At 37.1% G+C, this 19,975-nt stretch overlaps 1 protein-coding gene across 1 annotated transcript in view; it reads left to right on the top strand.

Annotated features, from left to right (window-relative positions):
* Positions 1–19,975, top strand: part of MFSD14A (major facilitator superfamily domain containing 14A) — a 38,105-nt gene that overhangs the window by 12,447 nt on the left and 5,683 nt on the right. Inside the window, exons 2-8 of the mRNA XM_007115893.3 lie at positions 930–1,025; positions 8,472–8,534; positions 9,272–9,399; positions 11,202–11,316; positions 14,295–14,513; positions 14,800–14,913; positions 15,649–15,720. Of these exons, the coding sequence (XP_007115955.1) occupies positions 930–1,025; positions 8,472–8,534; positions 9,272–9,399; positions 11,202–11,316; positions 14,295–14,513; positions 14,800–14,913; positions 15,649–15,720 (807 nt within the window). The remainder of the gene's footprint in view (positions 1–929; positions 1,026–8,471; positions 8,535–9,271; positions 9,400–11,201; positions 11,317–14,294; positions 14,514–14,799; positions 14,914–15,648; positions 15,721–19,975) is intronic.

Below are 19,975 nucleotides of genomic sequence, written 5' to 3'. Positions count from 1 at the left end.
GTTATATGTATTCATTAAACTTGTCTTTCTGTTATATAAACTTGTTAATGGAGACTGAGTTAATGTTATAGGTCATTTGCTTTTCTATCAATTTAATATTGCCCTTAGAAATATAAAATCCAGCAACGGAAGTAATTCTTAAGATATCTCTAGCAGCAGTATAAAGTTAATTTTGTAATGTCTTTCTCGCGTATATCAAGTCGCAGATCTCTCATATACTACTCGGGACTTTTCTGCTTTTGAACCATGTTGGTATCTGTTACCATTCTTGCCACATGATTCATTTATGTTTTGGGATCAGTGCAGTAGCCTCTTAACTTCAGTAGCCTCTTAACTTTCCTTAGTTTTGCCCCCTTTTAATCTATCTGTTACACCTTTGCCGGGATGATCTTTCTTAAAACTTTCATCTGATCATATGAGTCTTACTTAACGTCCTTTAGTGGCTCCTCATTGCCTTCAGAATTGAACATAGACTCCTTAGCATGGAAGTTAGCCCTGTGTGCCTCTAGCTCATCTCTCAGTACTCTCAGTGTGCAGCCCATGCTCTAGTTGTACTGAACTGTATGAGTCCTGTAATACCTCCTGCTCGCAAGCCTTGCCACCTTTGTGTAGGCTGCTTCCTTGACTTCTGCTGTCCTCCTTCCCATTCCTGCTCCTGGCCTACTTCCTTTACATCCTTTCAGCCTTCCTCCTGGAATTCTGATACTCCCCTCCCCATTCTGGATTCTGTGTTTCCATTGCACACTGTGCTTATATAATGTATGTGTTTCCTTGTCTGCCCCCATCACCTTGAGGACAGGGACAGTGAGTGTCCAGATATTTGGCATAGTGCCCAATACATGAATGTTCTCCATAAATATTTATCGACTGTTGTCATTGTTAGTAATTCTGGAATGCACCGTTAATGTTTTAAAACTCTGTTTTTGTAGCCTCAAGGAATAGGTTCTCCTAGTGTTTATCATGCGGTTATCGTCATCTTTTTGGAGTTTTTTGCTTGGGGATTATTGACAGCACCCACCTTGGTGGTAAGTAATCTTTTAACTTATTTATCACTGACTTTAAAATTTCTTTTTCTTCGGTTTCAGGAGGGAAATCAGTTTTGGGAGGGAAAAAAGGCCCTTTTTCCTTTCCAAGGTTAATTCTCCCACCAATATTGTCAGCCCTTTAGTACTGTATTTTACTGGTTTAGTTGTCTTTTCCAACCTTTACTTCTCCCTTACTTTTTAGCAGGGCTTGGGCGGGTGTGATTCTTCTGGTGAACACTGGACAAGTTTAAGCAGGGCTCAGTCCCCCCTCTGGGTAAGGTGGAAAGGATTCTTATACTGACAAGCTTAGGAAGAATGGTGTCTGTGCCCTGAATCACTCAACATTATTATTTTGAGATTCATTCCTGCAGTTGCATTTTCCAAATACAAGTTTCTTTTAGTTTAGCCAGAGGATCTAGAGGTAACCATCTAGAGAGGTCATTCTTTTCATAGCTCTAAGCTAATTTTACTCAAATATTCCCAGGTTTAGAACCTCACAAAAAGACCTCCCTGCCAGACCAAACATCTTAGGTGATAGCTAGTTTTCTCCTGTCGGTTTAGATGAGGGGAATAGAATGAAGGAAGGAGTAATAGTAGATCTCTATGATATCTTGAAAGGTGTAATCAGGATAAATGTACAGCTTTCTAAATCCCAGAAGAACAGATTTTTAAAGAGATATATTTCCTTGTATTTTCATGAGCTTGTTTGTTGATACACAGAAAATACTTTTATAAAAAGTTTGTTCATAAATAAATTGAATGATCATATATAGATAGATTGATCTAGTCTAATCATCATTATGATTATGACATTTGTAACCACATTATACTGTAATAACCTGATGCCAAGGGCTACTGTGGTGCTGTAATAACTATGTGTTCTCACACCTTTGTATTAGCTTTCTAATATTAGAGTGTGCTTATTTATAATCTACCAATTTAACATTTAAATCTGTCTGGTGGATCATTAGTCCTATGGTTTAAAGTACTTGAGCTTTGTAATAGCAGTTTGTATATATTTATATAATGATGAGTCCAGGCATAGTACTAAGCACTGTAAATACGTTACTTTAAATCCTCAAAACCACTTTATCAATGAGGAATTAGCCTCATAATGATGCCGAAAGCTCAGCCTCTCTCTACCACTGGTGCCTAATCAAATCTTGGAGACAGAGTTTTGGGTGAGGTAGAAGAGAATAGCTTTATGGCTTTCCCAGACAAAGAGGAACACAGCAGCCTCCTGCCCTCTGTGAAACTATGAATGTGTGTCCCAACCTGGGAGGATTTGATGAAGAGTTTTATAGCGATAGTTCAAGGGTGGAGTTGCTGATAAGATTAGGGAGGGTATGTGTAGGGCCTGCACTCCTTTAATCTCATCTCAGGTAATCTTGATGAGCTTCTCTGGTTCGTTTAGTCTGGCCTCAGTTGGTCTTCTCTGGTATGGAGAATGCTGACATCTTCCACTTGTTGGTTTTAATTCTATAAAAGGGTTTAAAGATATTGTTATGTGTGTTCCTTGAGGTGGAACCAGGACCATGCCCCAAGGCTGCGCTATTGTTTCTTGACTGTTCCTCCCTTGACTCTGCATCCCTTCCCTTCCTGGATTAGCAACTGTTCAAATCTGCCCTTTGGAACTCAGGGAAAGTCATGGAGGCCGAACAGAAAGGCTCCCTGTACCCAGGAGCCCCTACAGGGTCCTCCTCAGTTTCAATAATACAGATGAGGAAATTAAGGTTTAGAAGAGTTAAGCAACTTGTTACTCTGATAGTAAACTGCAGCTTTGGTTTTAAACCTAGGCTTGTTTTGTTCCCAGTGCTCAGTCTTGGAGAATACTGGTAGCAGGTGGTTCATACCCATGTTTTAGGTAGTTGAGGTTATCTGCAGCCCAACTACTAGCTAAGTAGAGACATTAAAATATTGGGTAAACTGTGAGCAAGCCATCAAAAAAAAGCTTTTTGTGATGATTCCATAATTTGTCATCATGATTTGAAGTGCGTGTAGCTGTTTTTAAAATTCGTATCTTGTTTATATTTTTTAGATATCTCAACTTTTTGTCTAACTTTGGTATCATTTTTTCTAATGGGACAAAAACGTAGTCTTTTTTAAGAACAAGGAAGAAATCCAGTTATTTAGATATAACTGCTTGCTTGTTCATTTTTCATAGCTATGGGAAAACTGTGCTTAGTACGTTCTTAACTATTTTTTGTTAATTAAAAAATGGAGGGCTTCCCTGGTGGCGCAGTGGTTGAGAATCCGCCTGCCAATGCAGGGGACACGGGTTCGTGCCCCGGTCCGGGAAGATCCCACATGCCGCGGAGTGGCTGGGCCCGTGAGCCATGGCCACTGAGCCTGTGCGTCCGGAGCCTGTGCTCCGCAACGGGAGAGGCCACAACAGTGAGAGGTCCACGTACCACAAAAAAATAAAAAAGGATAGTACCTTTGATTTTTATTTTTCTTTTTCTCTCTTTTTTCTTTTACTTTTTAGAATACTGAATTGAATTATGGTCAGGAAAATGAAAAGTGCTAATTTGAGACTTAATGAATTATTTTTCTTTTGCCAGCATAAATATATTTCTTAGAATAATTGCTATAACATTGTTGCCAATTATTTTATTTATGGAAAGACTTCTTTCGCCCCATTGTTGTTGTAACAGCTACTCTTAATTCCCATGTTTGTTTTTAATACTTGCATGTTTTAAAATGGTGAAATGATGAGGTGTTACATGGGGCAGTTGTCCGTAATATTATCACAGTCATAATTCTTTACCTTTTTCAATTTTTCACTTCATTATATTTTTTTAAATCAAGCTTTCTCTCACTAAAAATAAGTTCAAATATTAATGAATGTTAAGGTCAGAGTTTTATTTTTCTGATTCTTTTCTCATCTTTAATGTATACACATTTTAAAAAATAATTGCAGTGTTTGTGCTCTACATTTTTTTGCTTGAGGGGGAAAACCTTGGGTGGCGACTTTTAGGCAAAACAAGGATTGAATTGTAGAGATTAGATGTATCTAAGTGTTGAGATTTGTTATACTCTAGGTACTTCCTGGTGTTTTGGCCTTTGGGCATTGGAACAGCAAGAATCTTTGAAACATCACTGAAAAAAAATTGTGCATGGGAAATCTATATATATACAGTCCTCTCTATATGTTATATATGTTACTTTTTTAGTAATTAGAAACACAGTGTGTGCCTGTTGTAGACCATTAAGCAATGTGAAATGTGTAAGAACAGGAAAGTTCTCCTGCAGTCCTACTCATCCCTCCAGGCAACCATCAGTTTAGGAGATTTTGGCTTCAGGGTAGGCTTTACCAGCCCCATTAGGACAGATTGGCCAACTGGATATGAAGGTTTCAGCTGTTAAAATGTGGTATCTATTAATTCAGTGAGTTTTTTAAACCAGAGGTGAATATTAGTGATACCTGTTTTTGTTTTTGTTTTTTTTCCCCCAAATACCTAGGCCTTACAACCTGTCTGGCTGAAATCAGAGTTTTCAAGGGGGAGGCTCAGGCATGTGTATTTTTTTTTTTTTTTTTTTTTGTGGTATGCGGGCCTCCCTCTGCTGTGGCCTCTCCCGTTGCGGAGCACAGGCTCCGGACGCGCAGGCCCAGCGGCCATGGCTCACGGGCCCAGCCGCTCTGCGGCATGTGGGATCTTCCCAGACAGGGGCGCGAACCCGGTTCCCCTGCATCGGCAGGCGGACGCGCAACCACTGCGCCACCAGGGAAGCCCCAGGCATGTGTATTTTTTAGAAGTGATTCTCATATATCTAGTATATATCACTAATTAAGAACCAATATACTAATTCAGTGTGGGCTTTTAAAAAAGGTTTTGTTCATTTTGAGACTTTCTGCTTGCAATTTTCTATTGTTGTTGATTTTATTAGTAGCCTTTTTCTCTTTGTTTTGGACTCCTGTATTCCCCCATGTTGGGGTGTGGGGAAAAGTGAGTTTTGGGGTAGAAGGCACCAAGTTGTAGCACTTTGCTCTCTTTTCCAAAAATCTGTTAACCTTTAAACATTTTATTTCTGTCTTATGTGTTTTGAAACTGATTATAAATGGTGCCTGCTAGAGTCACAGCTCTTAACATTCATTTAAAAAGGGAAAGTGAGGATGAAGATATAATTGAGTTTATTTGCATTTTATGTATCTCTGTCTTCCCATACATAGCTCTCAAAAATTATAAAGTTTAAGCGTTTCAATTTTCAAAGACACTCTTTGAATTAATTCATTTAATGGATAACCAAATTTAAAACATTAATTATAATAAAAGTTTGGTTTTGGATTTATAATAGCCTTCATTTTAAAAAGTAATGTGAAGTTAAAAGAAATTTTTTAAAAATTTCATGTGGTTGCAATTATCTTTGAGTTTTAAGCCCATAGAGCTTCCAGAACACTGTTCTAGAATACAGTCAAAGAACAAAGGCTGCGTTCTATGTGGAGCACCTGCCCAGGGGAGGATGGTGAAATCTCCACCAACAAGGGGATTTATGTTAATTACACAGAAGAATTTTATATTGACATTTTTAAGGAGAGTAATCTAACACTTTGAGAGGTTATGACTATATGGTTGGTTCATAGTGGGTGTTCAGTCAGTGATTATTGATTGACTAAATACTATACATTTACATAAAGAGAATTAATGACAGTAGGTCTAAGGATCTATAATGCTAAGAAGTGGCTTCACTTTTTTGACAGACCTATGGTTCTAGAAATACTAGGCCAATATTTGATGGTTCAAGTTGCTAGATGCACAATCCATGTTATGGAGCAAGACCCTGCACTCCAGTCCTCCAGCATCTCTTCTATATCAATGGCTTAGCATTCTTTGCTCAGAGATAGTCCTGAAGCATTTAATATTTTAAGGACTATTTACTCTCAAAATTTTTTAAGTTCTTAAAATTTTTAAGATCCATAAAATTTATTGGAAAACAATACATTATTTTCCTATTCAGCTCCAGTGCTTAAGGGTCCCCCAGGATCAAAAATCTTTACAACCAACATTTTTATTACTTCTTATATTAATATTTGTCTCTGTGTTAAAATTTTTGTTAAAAAAAAAAAACGTGAGGGTTTGTTTAGCTATACTCCTTTGGAGGGGTTTTAAAAGTTTTTATTTTGTAACATTGGTTAAATCAATTTGCATAATTGTCATGTTATATTAAGTCATTTTGAAAGCAGAATTTATAATCTGTTAATTATGAACATTTAGTGAACAGTTAATATATGAAGGCACTCTATTGATGAGGCACTAATAGATATAGTAGATATAGTGCCTGTCTGCCCTTAAGAGGTTTGAAATATAATTGAAAAGAAATATTTATCAAATACCTGAAAAGATGAAAAATACAAGACTTAAGTAACAGAGTACTGTAATATAAGAAATATTAGAAAGCTATATGTGATGACCAAGGGAGTGCTGTAATCACCTATTATATGGTCCTAAAGGAGAAATTGATTGCTTTGGTCAGGAAAGTTTGGTAGCAAGGAGCAATATGGAAGATTTTGGGGTCGACTAGATAGGGAAGATAAGGGGAACAAACATTTATGGTAGATAGGATATCATGTGTAAAAGTATGAATATTGGAAAGCATAGGAATATTTCTAAAATAGTGAAAAGACCGGACTGATTGGAACGGAAGATGGCTTGGCAAAGTGAATTGTTAGAAATAAGATTTAGCGTATTACAAAACTTCTTGTAAGCATTCGTTATGTCCTTCTTTCTTTTTAACACCAAATCCATTCTTTGTCCCTAGAAAGAATTGGCCCTTAGTAATAACTGGAACAAAAGCAGATTTGAGTTGTTATGAAAGGTTTGGGGATACCAGTTTAAGGAGTTTAAATCTTTTTCCTCTAGTACAAGAACTAGCAAACTATGGCCAGAGCAAATACTGCTAGTACCGTTTTTTGTAAATAAAGTCTTATTGGAACACAACCATGCCTATTCATTTACGTATAGTCTATGGCTGCTTTTATTGAGTTGAGCACTTGTGACAGAGACTGTATGGCCTGCAAAGCTAGAAAAAACTGAAAATATGTACTGTCTGGTTCTTTACAGAAAAAGTTTGCACCCACCTTCTTTGGATCCGTGGGTCTTCACTATAAATAATAAATAATAGGGTTTTTCAGCTATCGAGATTTGGGGCCAGATGATTATTGAGGGGGAGGGCTGACCTGTGAATCGTAGGATGTTCAGCAGCCTTCCTGACCTCTACCTCATAGAAGCCAGTAATGTCTTTTCTTTCCCCTGACCCCCGCCCTCCCCCATCCCTCGTGTTGTGATAAAAATGTCTCCAGACATTGTCAGATGTCCTCTGGGGGTCAAAATCACCCTCCGTTGAGAATCACAAAATATATGAACATCATAAATATGTGATTTTTCCCATATTAGTGATTTTCTTTGAATACTAAACATTTCTAATTTTATTTTTACATACAAGCTAATTTTTGTTAAATTTCTAGTTATTGGCAGAAGAGTAACTGAAGAAAAGCGAGCCTTCTAATCCTTCTAAAGGTTTTACTTGCAGGATGTTAGAAAGTACAACCAGCATAGTTTTTCTTCCTAAAGAGAAGATTTTCCGACCTGTCTCATTCCCCACATTGCCATTCTCTATTGTTTTTATTGAGAGACAGTATGGTATAATGGAAGAAACATTGGCTTTAAGTCAAGCAAGAACTCAGTTGCCACATCTGTAAAGTGGTAATATCTAATTCATAATATTGTTAGGATTAATTAAAAGTATATATAAAGCCCCTGATACATAGGCTGTGAAAATGGTGGTTGCTACTTTTTATTTTTTTAGTTACCTTTCCCCCAGTTACTTTCTCAACCAGTGAGTTCCCAATGGTTCACTTGTTACCCAGTGAACAAACTGATGCCATGTGGTTTGAGACCAGGCCTTGGAAAGGATAAAGAAACTTGTTATACATTTTCAAGGGTTGGGATTTTTTTTTTTTCTTTCTTACCTTATGGAATCTCTAGGTCCACTTTTTGGCAATTAAAATTTCCCTATTTATTCTCCTAGTCTCCTATCTTAGATAATACAGCTGTCTGTTATAAGTCAGTCGGTTATATGTTGGAAGCAGGATAGCATAGTGATTAAAAGCATGGACTTTCAGGCTTGACTTCCTGTGTTCACTTTCAGTTTTGCCACTTACTATGTGATCTTAGATAAGACATTTAACCTCTCTGTGTATCAGTTTTCTAATAGGGCCATTACGAAGAATGAAAGGAGATAATGTGATAAAGTGCCCAATTTAGTGCCTTGTGGCATAGTAAATGCCATATAAATGTTTGGTATTATTAGTATTTACTCATATGCATAGTGTCATACAAACCTGAAAATTTATATGAAATAAAATTGGATTGTGTTATGAAGGGATGTTTTAAGTTTTATTAGGACTAAAATGTAGCGTGAGCTTTTTATTTTGTTCTTATTCTTTAGGTATTACATGAAACCTTCCCTAAACATACATTTCTGATGAATGGCCTAATTCAAGGAGTAAAGGTAGGATCAATCATATATATATATATACATATGCATGTACACAAACATGCACACATATACTTATGTAAATATATGTAATTCTGCCAGTTTATTAAGTTACTTGATCAATCTCCTAAGTGTCAATTTTTACAACTGGAGTATATCTTGGGGGATTACTTAGCACTTTTTAAATAAATGAACTGGGTTTTAAATATGATTTGACTCACATATAGCCAACTATGTATAATAATGATAAACCACATCATAACAAATTTCCCCTGTGTTTTTTGTGTTGGCACTTTCATTACAGAGATCTGAGTGCTTTTTGTAAACTAGCAACAAAAATATAGATTGAAGAGAAAAGAACTATTTAAAAAATGCATGAGTATAAAATATATCAATATGGTAAAGTTTTGATTATTCTACATATTCTTTACTCTTGATTCCATTTGATCAACACGTTTATAAACTGATAATTAGCATATGATATTCCTTCTAGAATTGCTAGAGTTGTGGTTGAGAATTCATTAGAACGTTTTGTGTTTAATAGGCTACCACAGCCTGCAGATGGTTCTGTATGGTCTTGGGAAATTTTAAAATTATGTACAGACAAGAAACAAGTTGTTTATATAAAGTTTGGTGATATGCTTATTTTAGAAATAAACTTGTTTAAAATTCTTCTGTGGTAGTAAAATGATTTATTTTTGGCTCATCAGTATACATAGTATATGTGTTTTCTTCACTTAACTTTTTTTTAGGGTTTGTTGTCATTCCTCAGTGCCCCACTTATTGGTGCTCTTTCTGATGTTTGGGGCCGAAAATCCTTCTTGCTGCTAACAGTATTTTTCACGTGTGCCCCAATTCCTTTAATGAAGATCAGCCCATGGTATGTGCACATTCAGATTATAGCAACTAAATATCAACTGTTAATTGTTTTCTGAATATTCCCTTATTTCTTTCACTTTTTTTCCATCCTATTTATGTAGGTTTTAAATTTATTTTTCTAATACATTTATTCTTAGATACAGATAAAAGGGCCTTTAAAAATATAGTAGTTAAGTAATATAACAGTAAGTAATAAAGTTTTTTGAACTAGGTGCCACTATAGGAAGCATGTAGACTACCAGCTAATCTGCTTTTGGATTTCACAGCCCAAATTTCGAAACAATAGTTTAGGTACTGGATAGGGTTGCTAACTTTTTATTTTCTTAAGTAGGATGTTAAAAACACAAGGTTTATCATCATTTTATCTATATTAATTAGGAATAGATTTTGTTATATATCAGTAAAGTCCCAAATAATAGTTTCTTAAAAACAAGGAAATTCATTGCTAATTTCTCTCTCCATATAAAAGTCCGGAGTTGAGTAGTCCAGAGCTGGTAGGGCAGTTCCCGGGAACCAGACTTTTTCTATCTTCATGCTCTGCCATCCTCCACTATCACCTCACTGTCCAGATGGCTGCTTAAGTGAGCTCCAGCCTGTGTCACCTTCAGGCAGAAAAGATGGAAGGAGTGGCTACAAAGAGCATACTGCCTTCCATTAGGGAAACTATGGAAGACCCAACCTCTGCTTGCGTCTGTTTGGTCAGATTTCAGGCATACGCTGCTCCTAGTTACAAGAGCCTGGGCTCTTGGCCACCCTGATTAAAATCAAGAGTCTTCCACTGAGGAGGAAGGGAGGGAAAGCTCACAAAGAGAATGATTTTCCCAAGATAATAGAGCCCAATTTAGTTGTAGATTTTTTAATTCTTTGACTAATATTCTACTCCACTTGAATATTAATGTTAGTTAATTCTGTATCATAGATTGGCTGTATTTCCATGGTGAATCTAGAAAGGTCAGGGCTATTTATGAGGCAGGATCTTCCTTCCTGTCATAGGTGAGATATAACTCTGAAGGCCAAACCCTTGATGAATGCTAATCATTTAAATGAAATCTTACCAAACAAATCTAGGGCATGAACAAGTTATTTGCTGTGGAAAGCAGCATGTTAGAAAAAATTTGGTAAGCAATAAAGTCCCGATGGCATGATATTTTGAAAGTGCAATATGATTTCACTTGATTTTAAAAACTAAACATCAGCATTACAATAGAGACTTCTTATTCTCAGGTATTTTTGAATCATGTATAGCAAAATGTAATTTGCTTTTTAAAATAGCTTTTGTTCATTTTATTTTGGACACTGCCATACAGGTTGTTTTGCCAACATTTGAAGAACTAAAGATAAGTTATGGAAAAACATCTAGTTTCTATATATAGACTCAAGATAAATATCGACTAACTTGTCCCTCAGTTTTATTTACTGGATTTTGTTTTTTTGTGTAGTACTGTGATGGGAAATTATAATAGATGAATTATAGTAGACTCTAGTTTGTTGCTATTTTTAGTAGAAACAACAACAAAGCCGCTTAACAATTCAACAATTGGGTAAAAAATTGACCTGAATACATTTTCTAATTTTAAGTATTCCCGCATAGTAGCTGAGTTGCTATCGAAGGCCCACATCTAGCCCTGTTTACATAATATCTGGGGCTTATGATTTATAGAAGAATTAATCTATGAACTGTCCTAGTAAGCTGTTGACTGAAATTAGCTATACGTACATTAGTTCACTTATAGAAATGAAGGAAGATTAAGGTAATAGTAATTGTTTTCTAACCATTTCTTGTCAATTGTCTTTCAATCCTAGGTGGTACTTTGCTGTTATCTCTGTTTCTGGGGTTTTTGCAGTGACTTTCTCTGTGGTATTTGCATATGTAGCAGATATAACCCAAGAACATGAAAGAAGTATGGCTTATGGACTGGTATGTATTTTTAATCTGTACCTTTGTGTCTGCTGAAAAACACCCTGTTATTGTCTTTTATTACAAGGAGTGCAAGCCTTTGTATTATAAGATTTATTTTTGCATAAATACATTTTATAATAAAATCATCCATTAGACTACATGAAATTTTTTTTCAGTACAAAGCCATGTAAGTTTTGATATTTTCATTCAGTAAGTATTAGTCACACATATCAGATTTGAAATTACAGTGGAATATTTTTACCTTATATAAGTTCTTTTTAATAGAATACTAAAAATAAAGAACTATTTAATGTGTAATGAGTTTTAAAGTTACTATTATTTAATGGCTAATCTAAAATATAATAGGTTAACACCCATCTCAGGGATCCCAAACCTTTTTGGTGGCTTTCTGGGCCACACAGAGTCTCTCTCATATTTTTTCTTTTTTTCTTTTCTTTCTTTTTTTTTTTTTTTTTTTAAATTAATTTTTATTGAATAAGTCTGACATAATAACATTATTTAACTTTAAGGTGCACAAAGTGTTACTTTGATCCATTTATATATTGTAATATGATTGCTGTTATAGCTATATTTATCACATTACATAACTATAGTACAATATTGTTGTCTATATTCATTTTACTTTGCATTGGATCTCTTTAGCTTATTTACTACTCCTTGCAAGTTTGTCTCTCATATTCTTTTGTTGTTGCTTGTGGACATGTGTTTATATCACTTTTAACGTGGAAGAATCATTTATAGCTAGATTCGGCCCACAGGCAGTAGTTTGCCAAATTCTGAACACTTAATGTCTATCAAATCTAGAAATAAAATAAGTTAACAGATCACTGTTAGCCAGAAGTAGGACAGTGATGAGCTTCAGCAGATAGGGAACAAGCATCTTTTGTTAAATAAGGACTGAATATTGTGTCAGGTTGAATCTTACTTTAATGAGAGTCTGTTGTCTTTGATTCAAAGATCAAAAAATATAACAAAGAATCATGGAATTAAGAGGATTTGGAGGGAAATACCTATAGTGAGAAACTTACCAAAAAAACTAATGATCAGTTGTAAACTCAAGAACATTAAATGATATGAAGTTAATGATAGCCAGGATGTTTTTAAACAGCTTTATTGATATATAATTTACATACCATAAAATTTGTCCATTTTATGTGTATAGTTAAATCAGTTTTAGTAAATTTATACAGCTTTGCAACATGCCCACAGTCCAGGTTGTTTCTGTTTTTGCTAAGGCAATTTATTTTGTCATAGCCAAATCTTTGAAATTAATAGTTTCAACCTGGAAGCTTTATGTATTGAAGGCACATCTAGTAAATGACAGTTTCAATCTTCTAGAAATAATATGGCTGCAGATAAAAGGGAATAAAGTGATCTTTGTGGTCCTCTTTCTGTCTGGCCAGAAAAAAATAGCCACCAGGGAGGAGAATCGAGGAGAAGGGAAATGACATGAAATACCTGCACTCTGATTAGGCCTTTGCTCTCTCCTATTCCCAGATACCTCACTGACGCTTACAGGGAGAACCATTGCCCCTTTCCCAACTCCAGTGCCAGAGCTCTGCTCATAACCCAGGTCTCTCTGAGACCACAGCCCACTGTAATGAATTTCTAGAGCTACTGTAACAAAATATGACCACAGTACAGTTTTAGAACATTTCCATCAGCCATCCGTCTCCACTTTACCTCTGACCCCAGGCAATCACCAGTCTACCTTCTGTCTCTATAGTTTTGCTTTCAATAGAAATTTCATATAAATGAAATAATGCAAAATGTAGTCTTTTGTGTCTACACTTAGCATAATCTTAGGAGGTTTATCTATGCTGATACATATATCAATAGTTCCTTTTTTTTACTGCTGTGTAGTATTCCACTGTACAGGATATACCACATTTTGTTTATCTATTCACTAGTTGATGAACATTTGGGTGGATAGCTAGATGTTTATAGTTATTAGAATTTTATGTACTTGTCAAATAAGTGCTTGTGTAAATAAGCACTCCTGTGAAGTTTAAATCCTCCATGCAAAAGTCAGAAAGAGCATACAAACAGAATAAAGCACAGAGTAGGGAGCAGAAGCTCATGCACCTATAACATTAATTTCTAATTATCCTCTGAAGAGTGTGGTCTCTATCAGGTGTTACCTGCTGTCACATCTACTGTTGATTTGCAGGCCACTTTGTCCAGTAGGCCAGATATTTCTGGGATTAACAGTTTTTCTCCCCCTGTTTTCTCTGCTTTAATCTGCATCTTCACCAGACTTCTATGGCCTTCCTCAGGATGTTAGAGAGACATGGTTAGAGATGGGCGCGCTCAATGCCAAGGATCGATTATCTCGTTCTTCCTAACCCTGCCACCTAATGATGACCAAGTTCAGATTTGTGCTGTGGCTTAACACTATTACTGCTGAAAAGATAAACTCTATAAAGTCTTTAAGCTTTATTTCAGCCAGCTTTAAATATGTATCAAAGTAAACATTCATTTAATTTTAACTTTAATATTGGGGGAAAAGTCACAGTGGCATTGGATTTCCTTAGAATATTGTTTTAGACTCCTTTCACAGAGCACTGTGGGATTATGGAGGCACTCCAGGGGCCAGCATGCCTGGCAGTCGGGGTGGGGGCGGTATTTGGATGGTAATCCAGGCCCCCAACCCTTCTTCAACTAAAACAGTTTTTTATTTTTAAATCTGTTTTTACTTACAAGTTTGTCAGTAGGATTTATTTGAACAGAGGGCTCCAAGGCTTAAAAGAAAGTTTGAAGCCACTATCTTAGAGGTTATTACATATTTTTTAGTTAAGAATCTAATTCTTTTCTCTTTCTGCAAAAGAAGAAAGTATAAGAAAACTGGCACAGGTAGGAGGAGGAAAGGGAGACTGCAGCAGGAGGGCTGACGTAAGTCAGAGTCTCTGTGGTGTGGAAGTAAAGGAGCCAGATGTCCTGCCTAATCTCTTTCTATTGATCTTGGTTTGTTGCAGGTTTCGGCAACATTTGCTGCAAGTTTGGTAACCAGCCCTGCAATTGGCGCTTATCTTGGGCGAGTGTATGGGGACAGCTTGGTGGTGGTCCTGGCTACAGCGATAGCTCTGCTAGATATTTGTTTTATCCTTGTTGCTGTGCCGGAGTCATTACCTGAGAAGATGCGGCCCGCATCATGGGGAGCACCCATTTCCTGGGAACAGGCTGACCCCTTTGCAGTAAGTTTACGCTTTTTCATTCACTTTGGCAAAAAAACGAATGTGTGATTCAGCACAGCATTAATGTTTTGTTGTGGATGTTTCTTTGGGGAAAACGTCGTGATGGATTTTTAAGAATATTTTGAAATACTTTTCAGAATACTTTTGGGGAGGATGAGAATAAACTGGGGAAAAAAAAAGACACCAAGTATCTGTATGTACACTGCCAGAAGATATCTCTGCATGTTCTTAAGAATAGTTCAGTGTTTTGTTATAAAACCTTGTATTGGTCTGTTTCTTGTTCTAGTCCTTAAAAAAAGTGGGCCAAGACTCCATAGTGCTGCTGATCTGCATTACAGTGTTTCTCTCCTACTTACCGGAGGCAGGCCAATATTCCAGCTTTTTCTTATACCTCAGACAGGTAAAATTCCGTTCTCCCAAGGTGGACTTTTCTTTCATTGTTTAGTGCCTTAATACAAAATATTTAATCTTGAGAGAACTTTAAGAGCAGAGACTTTTAGAAATGACTATCATTTTTAAAATAATGGCTCACTAGAATTAACCTCCTGTTTAGTGTGGCTGATGTTCCGTATGCATTTCTATGAAGACTTTTGGCTTAGGCAAAAAGAGATAATTTTCCTGTCAAAGTGTGTCATTTGAGCTTGCTTATGTGTTGCTTATACAGGTGATGGGATGCTGTAATCCATTCACCTGCTCCAGTCTCTGTGATTTAGAGCATATATTTGTAAAGCAGCTAGCCAAAATAAGAGCATTAGTTCTTTTCTCCTTGACACTAACCTTACTAGGCAGAGATTAAGCCTTTATCAGTACTTGTAAAAAGCACAAAATGGTGCAATATTTATTTGTAAAATAAATATTTTGAATGCTTGATAGCGGTCTCCTATTTAGGAAATAGAAATTACGGGATTTAGATTTACTTAATCTAAGTTACGTAGCTATTATTTTCAGTATCTAACACTTATTATAATTTTGGTCCTCAGTGAAAGCCAGATTCTTCCTCTGAGGAGTTCTTTGGTTATAAATGAATTGCATTTTCTTTTTCTGGCCGATTTGATGTTAATATACAAGTAGCTGCATTAGTATGGTATTTGTTGTGCTTATTTTATTAATGTTACTTTTTCTGGAAACCTTCTAGATAATGAAATTTTCACCAGAAAGTGTTGCAGCATTTATAGCAGTCCTTGGCATTCTTTCCATTATTGCACAGGTGAGTTTCTCTTTCGTTAGAGGGAGAGATGTTCAAAGGTTCGGAAACATAATTCTGTTAGTATAGGTAGTATTGATTAGATTTTTGGGACTGACACGTACTAATCAACGTACGATGTGTAAACCAGAAAGACAGTTTATTGATTTACACTAGAGTTTTCACCTGCATAAAATGAGAAATTTTATGTTAGTCTTGTTCTACTGTTGATTCATTCATTCAGTAAATATTTATTGAATACCTATCATGTGTCAAGCGCCCATGATCCCTGCTATTGTAAAGTTTGCATTCTTGTGGGATAAGAGAATGAATAAGTATGTCAGTGTAAACATATCAGGTGTAATGAAAACTATAGAGAAAAGGGGCACAAGGGATGTAGAGCGTGGCTGGGGGCAGGGTGTTATTTTATTTGGGAGGGTCGGGAAGGCTTTGCTGATACAAGTGACATTTGAGCAGAGACCCAAAGGAATGAAGAACAATCCACTGGAATACCTGGAGGAACAATCCACTGGAATATGCCAGAACAGAACTACAACTCTGAAAGACAATTACTGGCATGTGTAAGAAAGAGCCAGGGGACAGTATGGTTCTGGTGGAGTGAACAAGGGAGAGAGTGTCAGGAGATGAATTCTGAGAGGTGGAGAGGGACCAGATCGCATGCGGCCTTCTGGGTCATCATAAGATTTGACAAGAAGATAGGAGGGTTTTGAGCAGAGAAGTGACATGAAAGTATTTTTATCTTGGAAACCGAGTTGGTAGCTGGTGGTTGTTTGATGAATAAGATATTAATGCAAGAATCTGGATTTTCTTAGGAGATACTTCATCTGGCCTTCAAACTATCTCAGTTCCACTCTTTCTCCTTTCTGTGAAAAAAACCCCTCCCACTTCTTTCTGTTGGGCTTTGTTTTTTCCAGACTCTGTAAACGATCTACTCTAACACTCTTTCCCACCTTAGATCCAATCTACTAGGTTGCAGCTTTTTCTGTTTTATTCTACTCTTAAAATGGAAAGTAAAGTCCATTTAATAGTACTCTTGGATGTTTCACCATCTTGGAGGTAGGACTGCTTCTGCAGATCTCATCATTTATGAATTTCTGGTAGATTTAGTGATAAACTTCCAATTTAAATTTAAATTGTATAATATACTTCCCCCAAGGCCTCAGAAATGTGCTCTTTAGCTTTGGGGGAAAATATATTGTTGCCCATATATAAAAACAGCTTAAAAAAAACACCTTTCTGAATACAAAGGAAAGTGTACTAAGACTAGAGCTTGATGAATTATCAAATGTTAAACTGACCTTGAATCCTGAGATAAATCCAGCCTGATCATTATGTCTTATCTTTTTCATATATTGCTGAGATTAGATTTGCTATTATTTTATTTGATTTAGTTCTTAAAGAGAACAGGCTAACATTTACTATAATGACACTTAAGAGGTTAGTAGTTGTAAGGTCTTGAGTTCCATTTCATACTTAACTGAGCATGCAAGCTGTAGGTGGGCACCTAGTAAATTTGGGCACACTGTGGACTGCTTGAATGATGAGTTGAAGGTGCTTTAGAGGACATTTTCCCTCTGCTCAGTAGATTGCATTAGGCACAAAGGAATACAGGATGGAAAACAGTCCCTAATAGTTCAGAATCCAGGAGGGCAGGCATGTGAACCCAGGAGGGGGCATGGTTGGGTTTGCATTGGAAAGAGCCCTGCAGCAGCAGGGTCATGAGTGCTGTGAATCTAGAAGGAATGAGCCACGACCCAGCCAGCATTGCTAGCACAGCAGATACTGTAAACAGAAACATGGTCTACAAGGAATACAGTACTTAAATGACCATTCAGCTTTTGGGGCCTACATAGAAGCATAGTTTTTGAGATGTAAAATCACATTTCTGAAAGAAAATTAGTTGAACTTCAAAAACAGGTGAATAGGCATATGTAGTCTGCATGTAAATATTGATAATTAAGTTTATGTCATTATATGAATTAAAATATCAAGTAAAATTTATAGCCCCAAAGGAAGAAGCATTAGCTTATGCTCTCATTTATGGCAAGTATACAGTTGAGAATGACTTCTCCTCTGTTGACCTCTAAGTGAAAGACTAGTGTCTTTGACTCTCCTCTCCAGTAGCACAGAGCCTGCCTCTCTTTATATTCTTGCTTGCCCTTGTGCCTTTGTTCCTGCCGTCCTTACTGCATCCCCCTTTCACCCCCAAGTATACCTTCTCTGAGTTCTCATATTAACTTGGGTGTATCTCTATCATGGTACAGAATGCACCGTATTATGAATTTTACCTGTTTCTTATTATTTTTGCCTCAGTAGCTTTGTGAGCTCTAGTAGAGCTCTGAGAGGATTGCAAGGTCAGAATTATATCATATTTGTCTTGGTCACGCTAACACCCTGCACTGTGCCTGCAGCCCAGCAGGTGCTAAATTAGAGGTCATTGGTGTTTTCCCATAGTGATTTTAAAACTTTAAAAAGTAGTAGTAAGCATTTAAAAATTGGGAGGTGTGATATGAAAATATGGAAATGCAGCTTCTCCCCCAAATGAGGAGATGTGGTAACACGAATGTGACCTTCAGTGGAAGCCCCATGGTTGCTGTCCCCTTCGGGCCTTTGCTCTCTGGTTTGCCATAGGCCCCACCACTTCCTTGGCACTAGCAGGCACGAGTTCATAACATTTGCACTCCATAAACGTTTACACGAGTGCATGGAGATAGTCCCACACATTTCCTCAGTGCTGTCTCACACACCTGCTGGACATCTCACCCTTGACACGGCTGTGACTGCAACCTGGCTTCCTTCCACCCAGTGCTGTTCATCTTGTTCCGTGGCATCGCCACTCTCCTGGCTGTTGGGGCCAGGAACCTTGGTGCCATTCTTGATTACTTTTTTTCTACTTCTCCCACATCCGGCACATCAGATGGTATCTCCTTTCACTTCTCTCCAAAACATATTTTGAATTGAAGCACTTCTCACCATCTCCATTACTAGGAGCCTAGTCTAAGCCAAGACCGTAGCCTCCATCTGGTCTGTTTCCATGTTTGTGTCCCTACGGCTTGTTTGCCACTTGGCAGAGGAATTGTTGTAAAGTGGGAATTGAGCCATAGTGCTCTCTTGTTCAATATTCCCTTCCTGTCACAACCAGAATGAAATCTAGGCTCTCGACGTAGCCCCCATTTCCTCCGTTCTCCATGTTGTTGAACACAGTCCAGCCCAGGGCTTTGTGCTTGCTTCACCCGCAGCCGGGCGCTCTTTGCCCAGATACTCACATACCTCCTCCTCTTCACTCAGCTCTCACCTCAGAAGGGCCTTCCCTGCACATCCTGGTCGGAGCAGCACCTCTATCACACGACCCTGTCTTATTTTCTTAGAGCAGCTACAACCTGGAATTATCTGGTTTGATAAGTATGCTTATGTCCATTTTCCCTCTACTAGGAGGTAATCTCTTTGCTGACCAGTACTCTGACCTGGGTCAGTGCCCTCAGACCTAGAATAGCCATTGGATACAGTAGGAACTGGGCAAATATTTGTTGACCGAGTGACCAAAGTTGATGTCAGTTAACTGTTAATTAGCTGTGTCATCTTGGTTAAGTCATAAGTCATTTTAACCTTTACGACTTGGTTCTCTCTCTTGGTTCTCTCCGTTCTCTTTAAAATTTTTTTTTTTTTTTAAAAAAAGAACTTATGCTAGGTGCTGGGGATACAAAGATAAATGAGAAGGAAGTCCTTGCCCTTGGGAGAGAATCGATGTCCCAGTTAGAGTATCATATACACAGGAAGTTTTTCTTCTCTGAGTGCTCGCTCTGGGTGAGTTCCCTTTCATAGCTGTGGTTGTTGAAGAATGTACTCCAGGGCCCTGTGCTTTGTGGAATTCAATCTCATGCTCACCCGATTTAAGGGAAAATCTCAGAGAGGAAAGCTATGAGTGTTAATTGTTCAAGAATCCTTAAAAGGATCTTCATTTGCTTCCCGCTGGCTTATTTGTGATTAAGCCTGATTAAACTCTTAAATGATTGTCTCAATTTAAAGAATTTTAAACTTATACTTGATAATTTTGAGTTTAGAGTATCAGCCAGTCATCAAGTAGTGATTTCCTGAATTATTTTCACTTCTTCCTCTATGGACTTAATAGCTATCTTAAGGGATATGTTTAATACTAATGTCCCCAAATGATTGCTGAATTTTTATTAACTTTGAGAGAAAAGCAAGAAAACCCAATTCATAATGTTGTTTATTAAATGTGCCAGGCACAATGCTAAGT

The sequence above is a fragment of the Physeter macrocephalus genome, chromosome 4 (assembly GCF_002837175.3).
Source record: "Physeter macrocephalus isolate SW-GA chromosome 4, ASM283717v5, whole genome shotgun sequence".
Taxonomy (NCBI): Eukaryota; Metazoa; Chordata; class Mammalia; order Artiodactyla; family Physeteridae; genus Physeter; species Physeter macrocephalus.
This window is presented reverse-complemented; position numbering and strand designations above follow the sequence as displayed.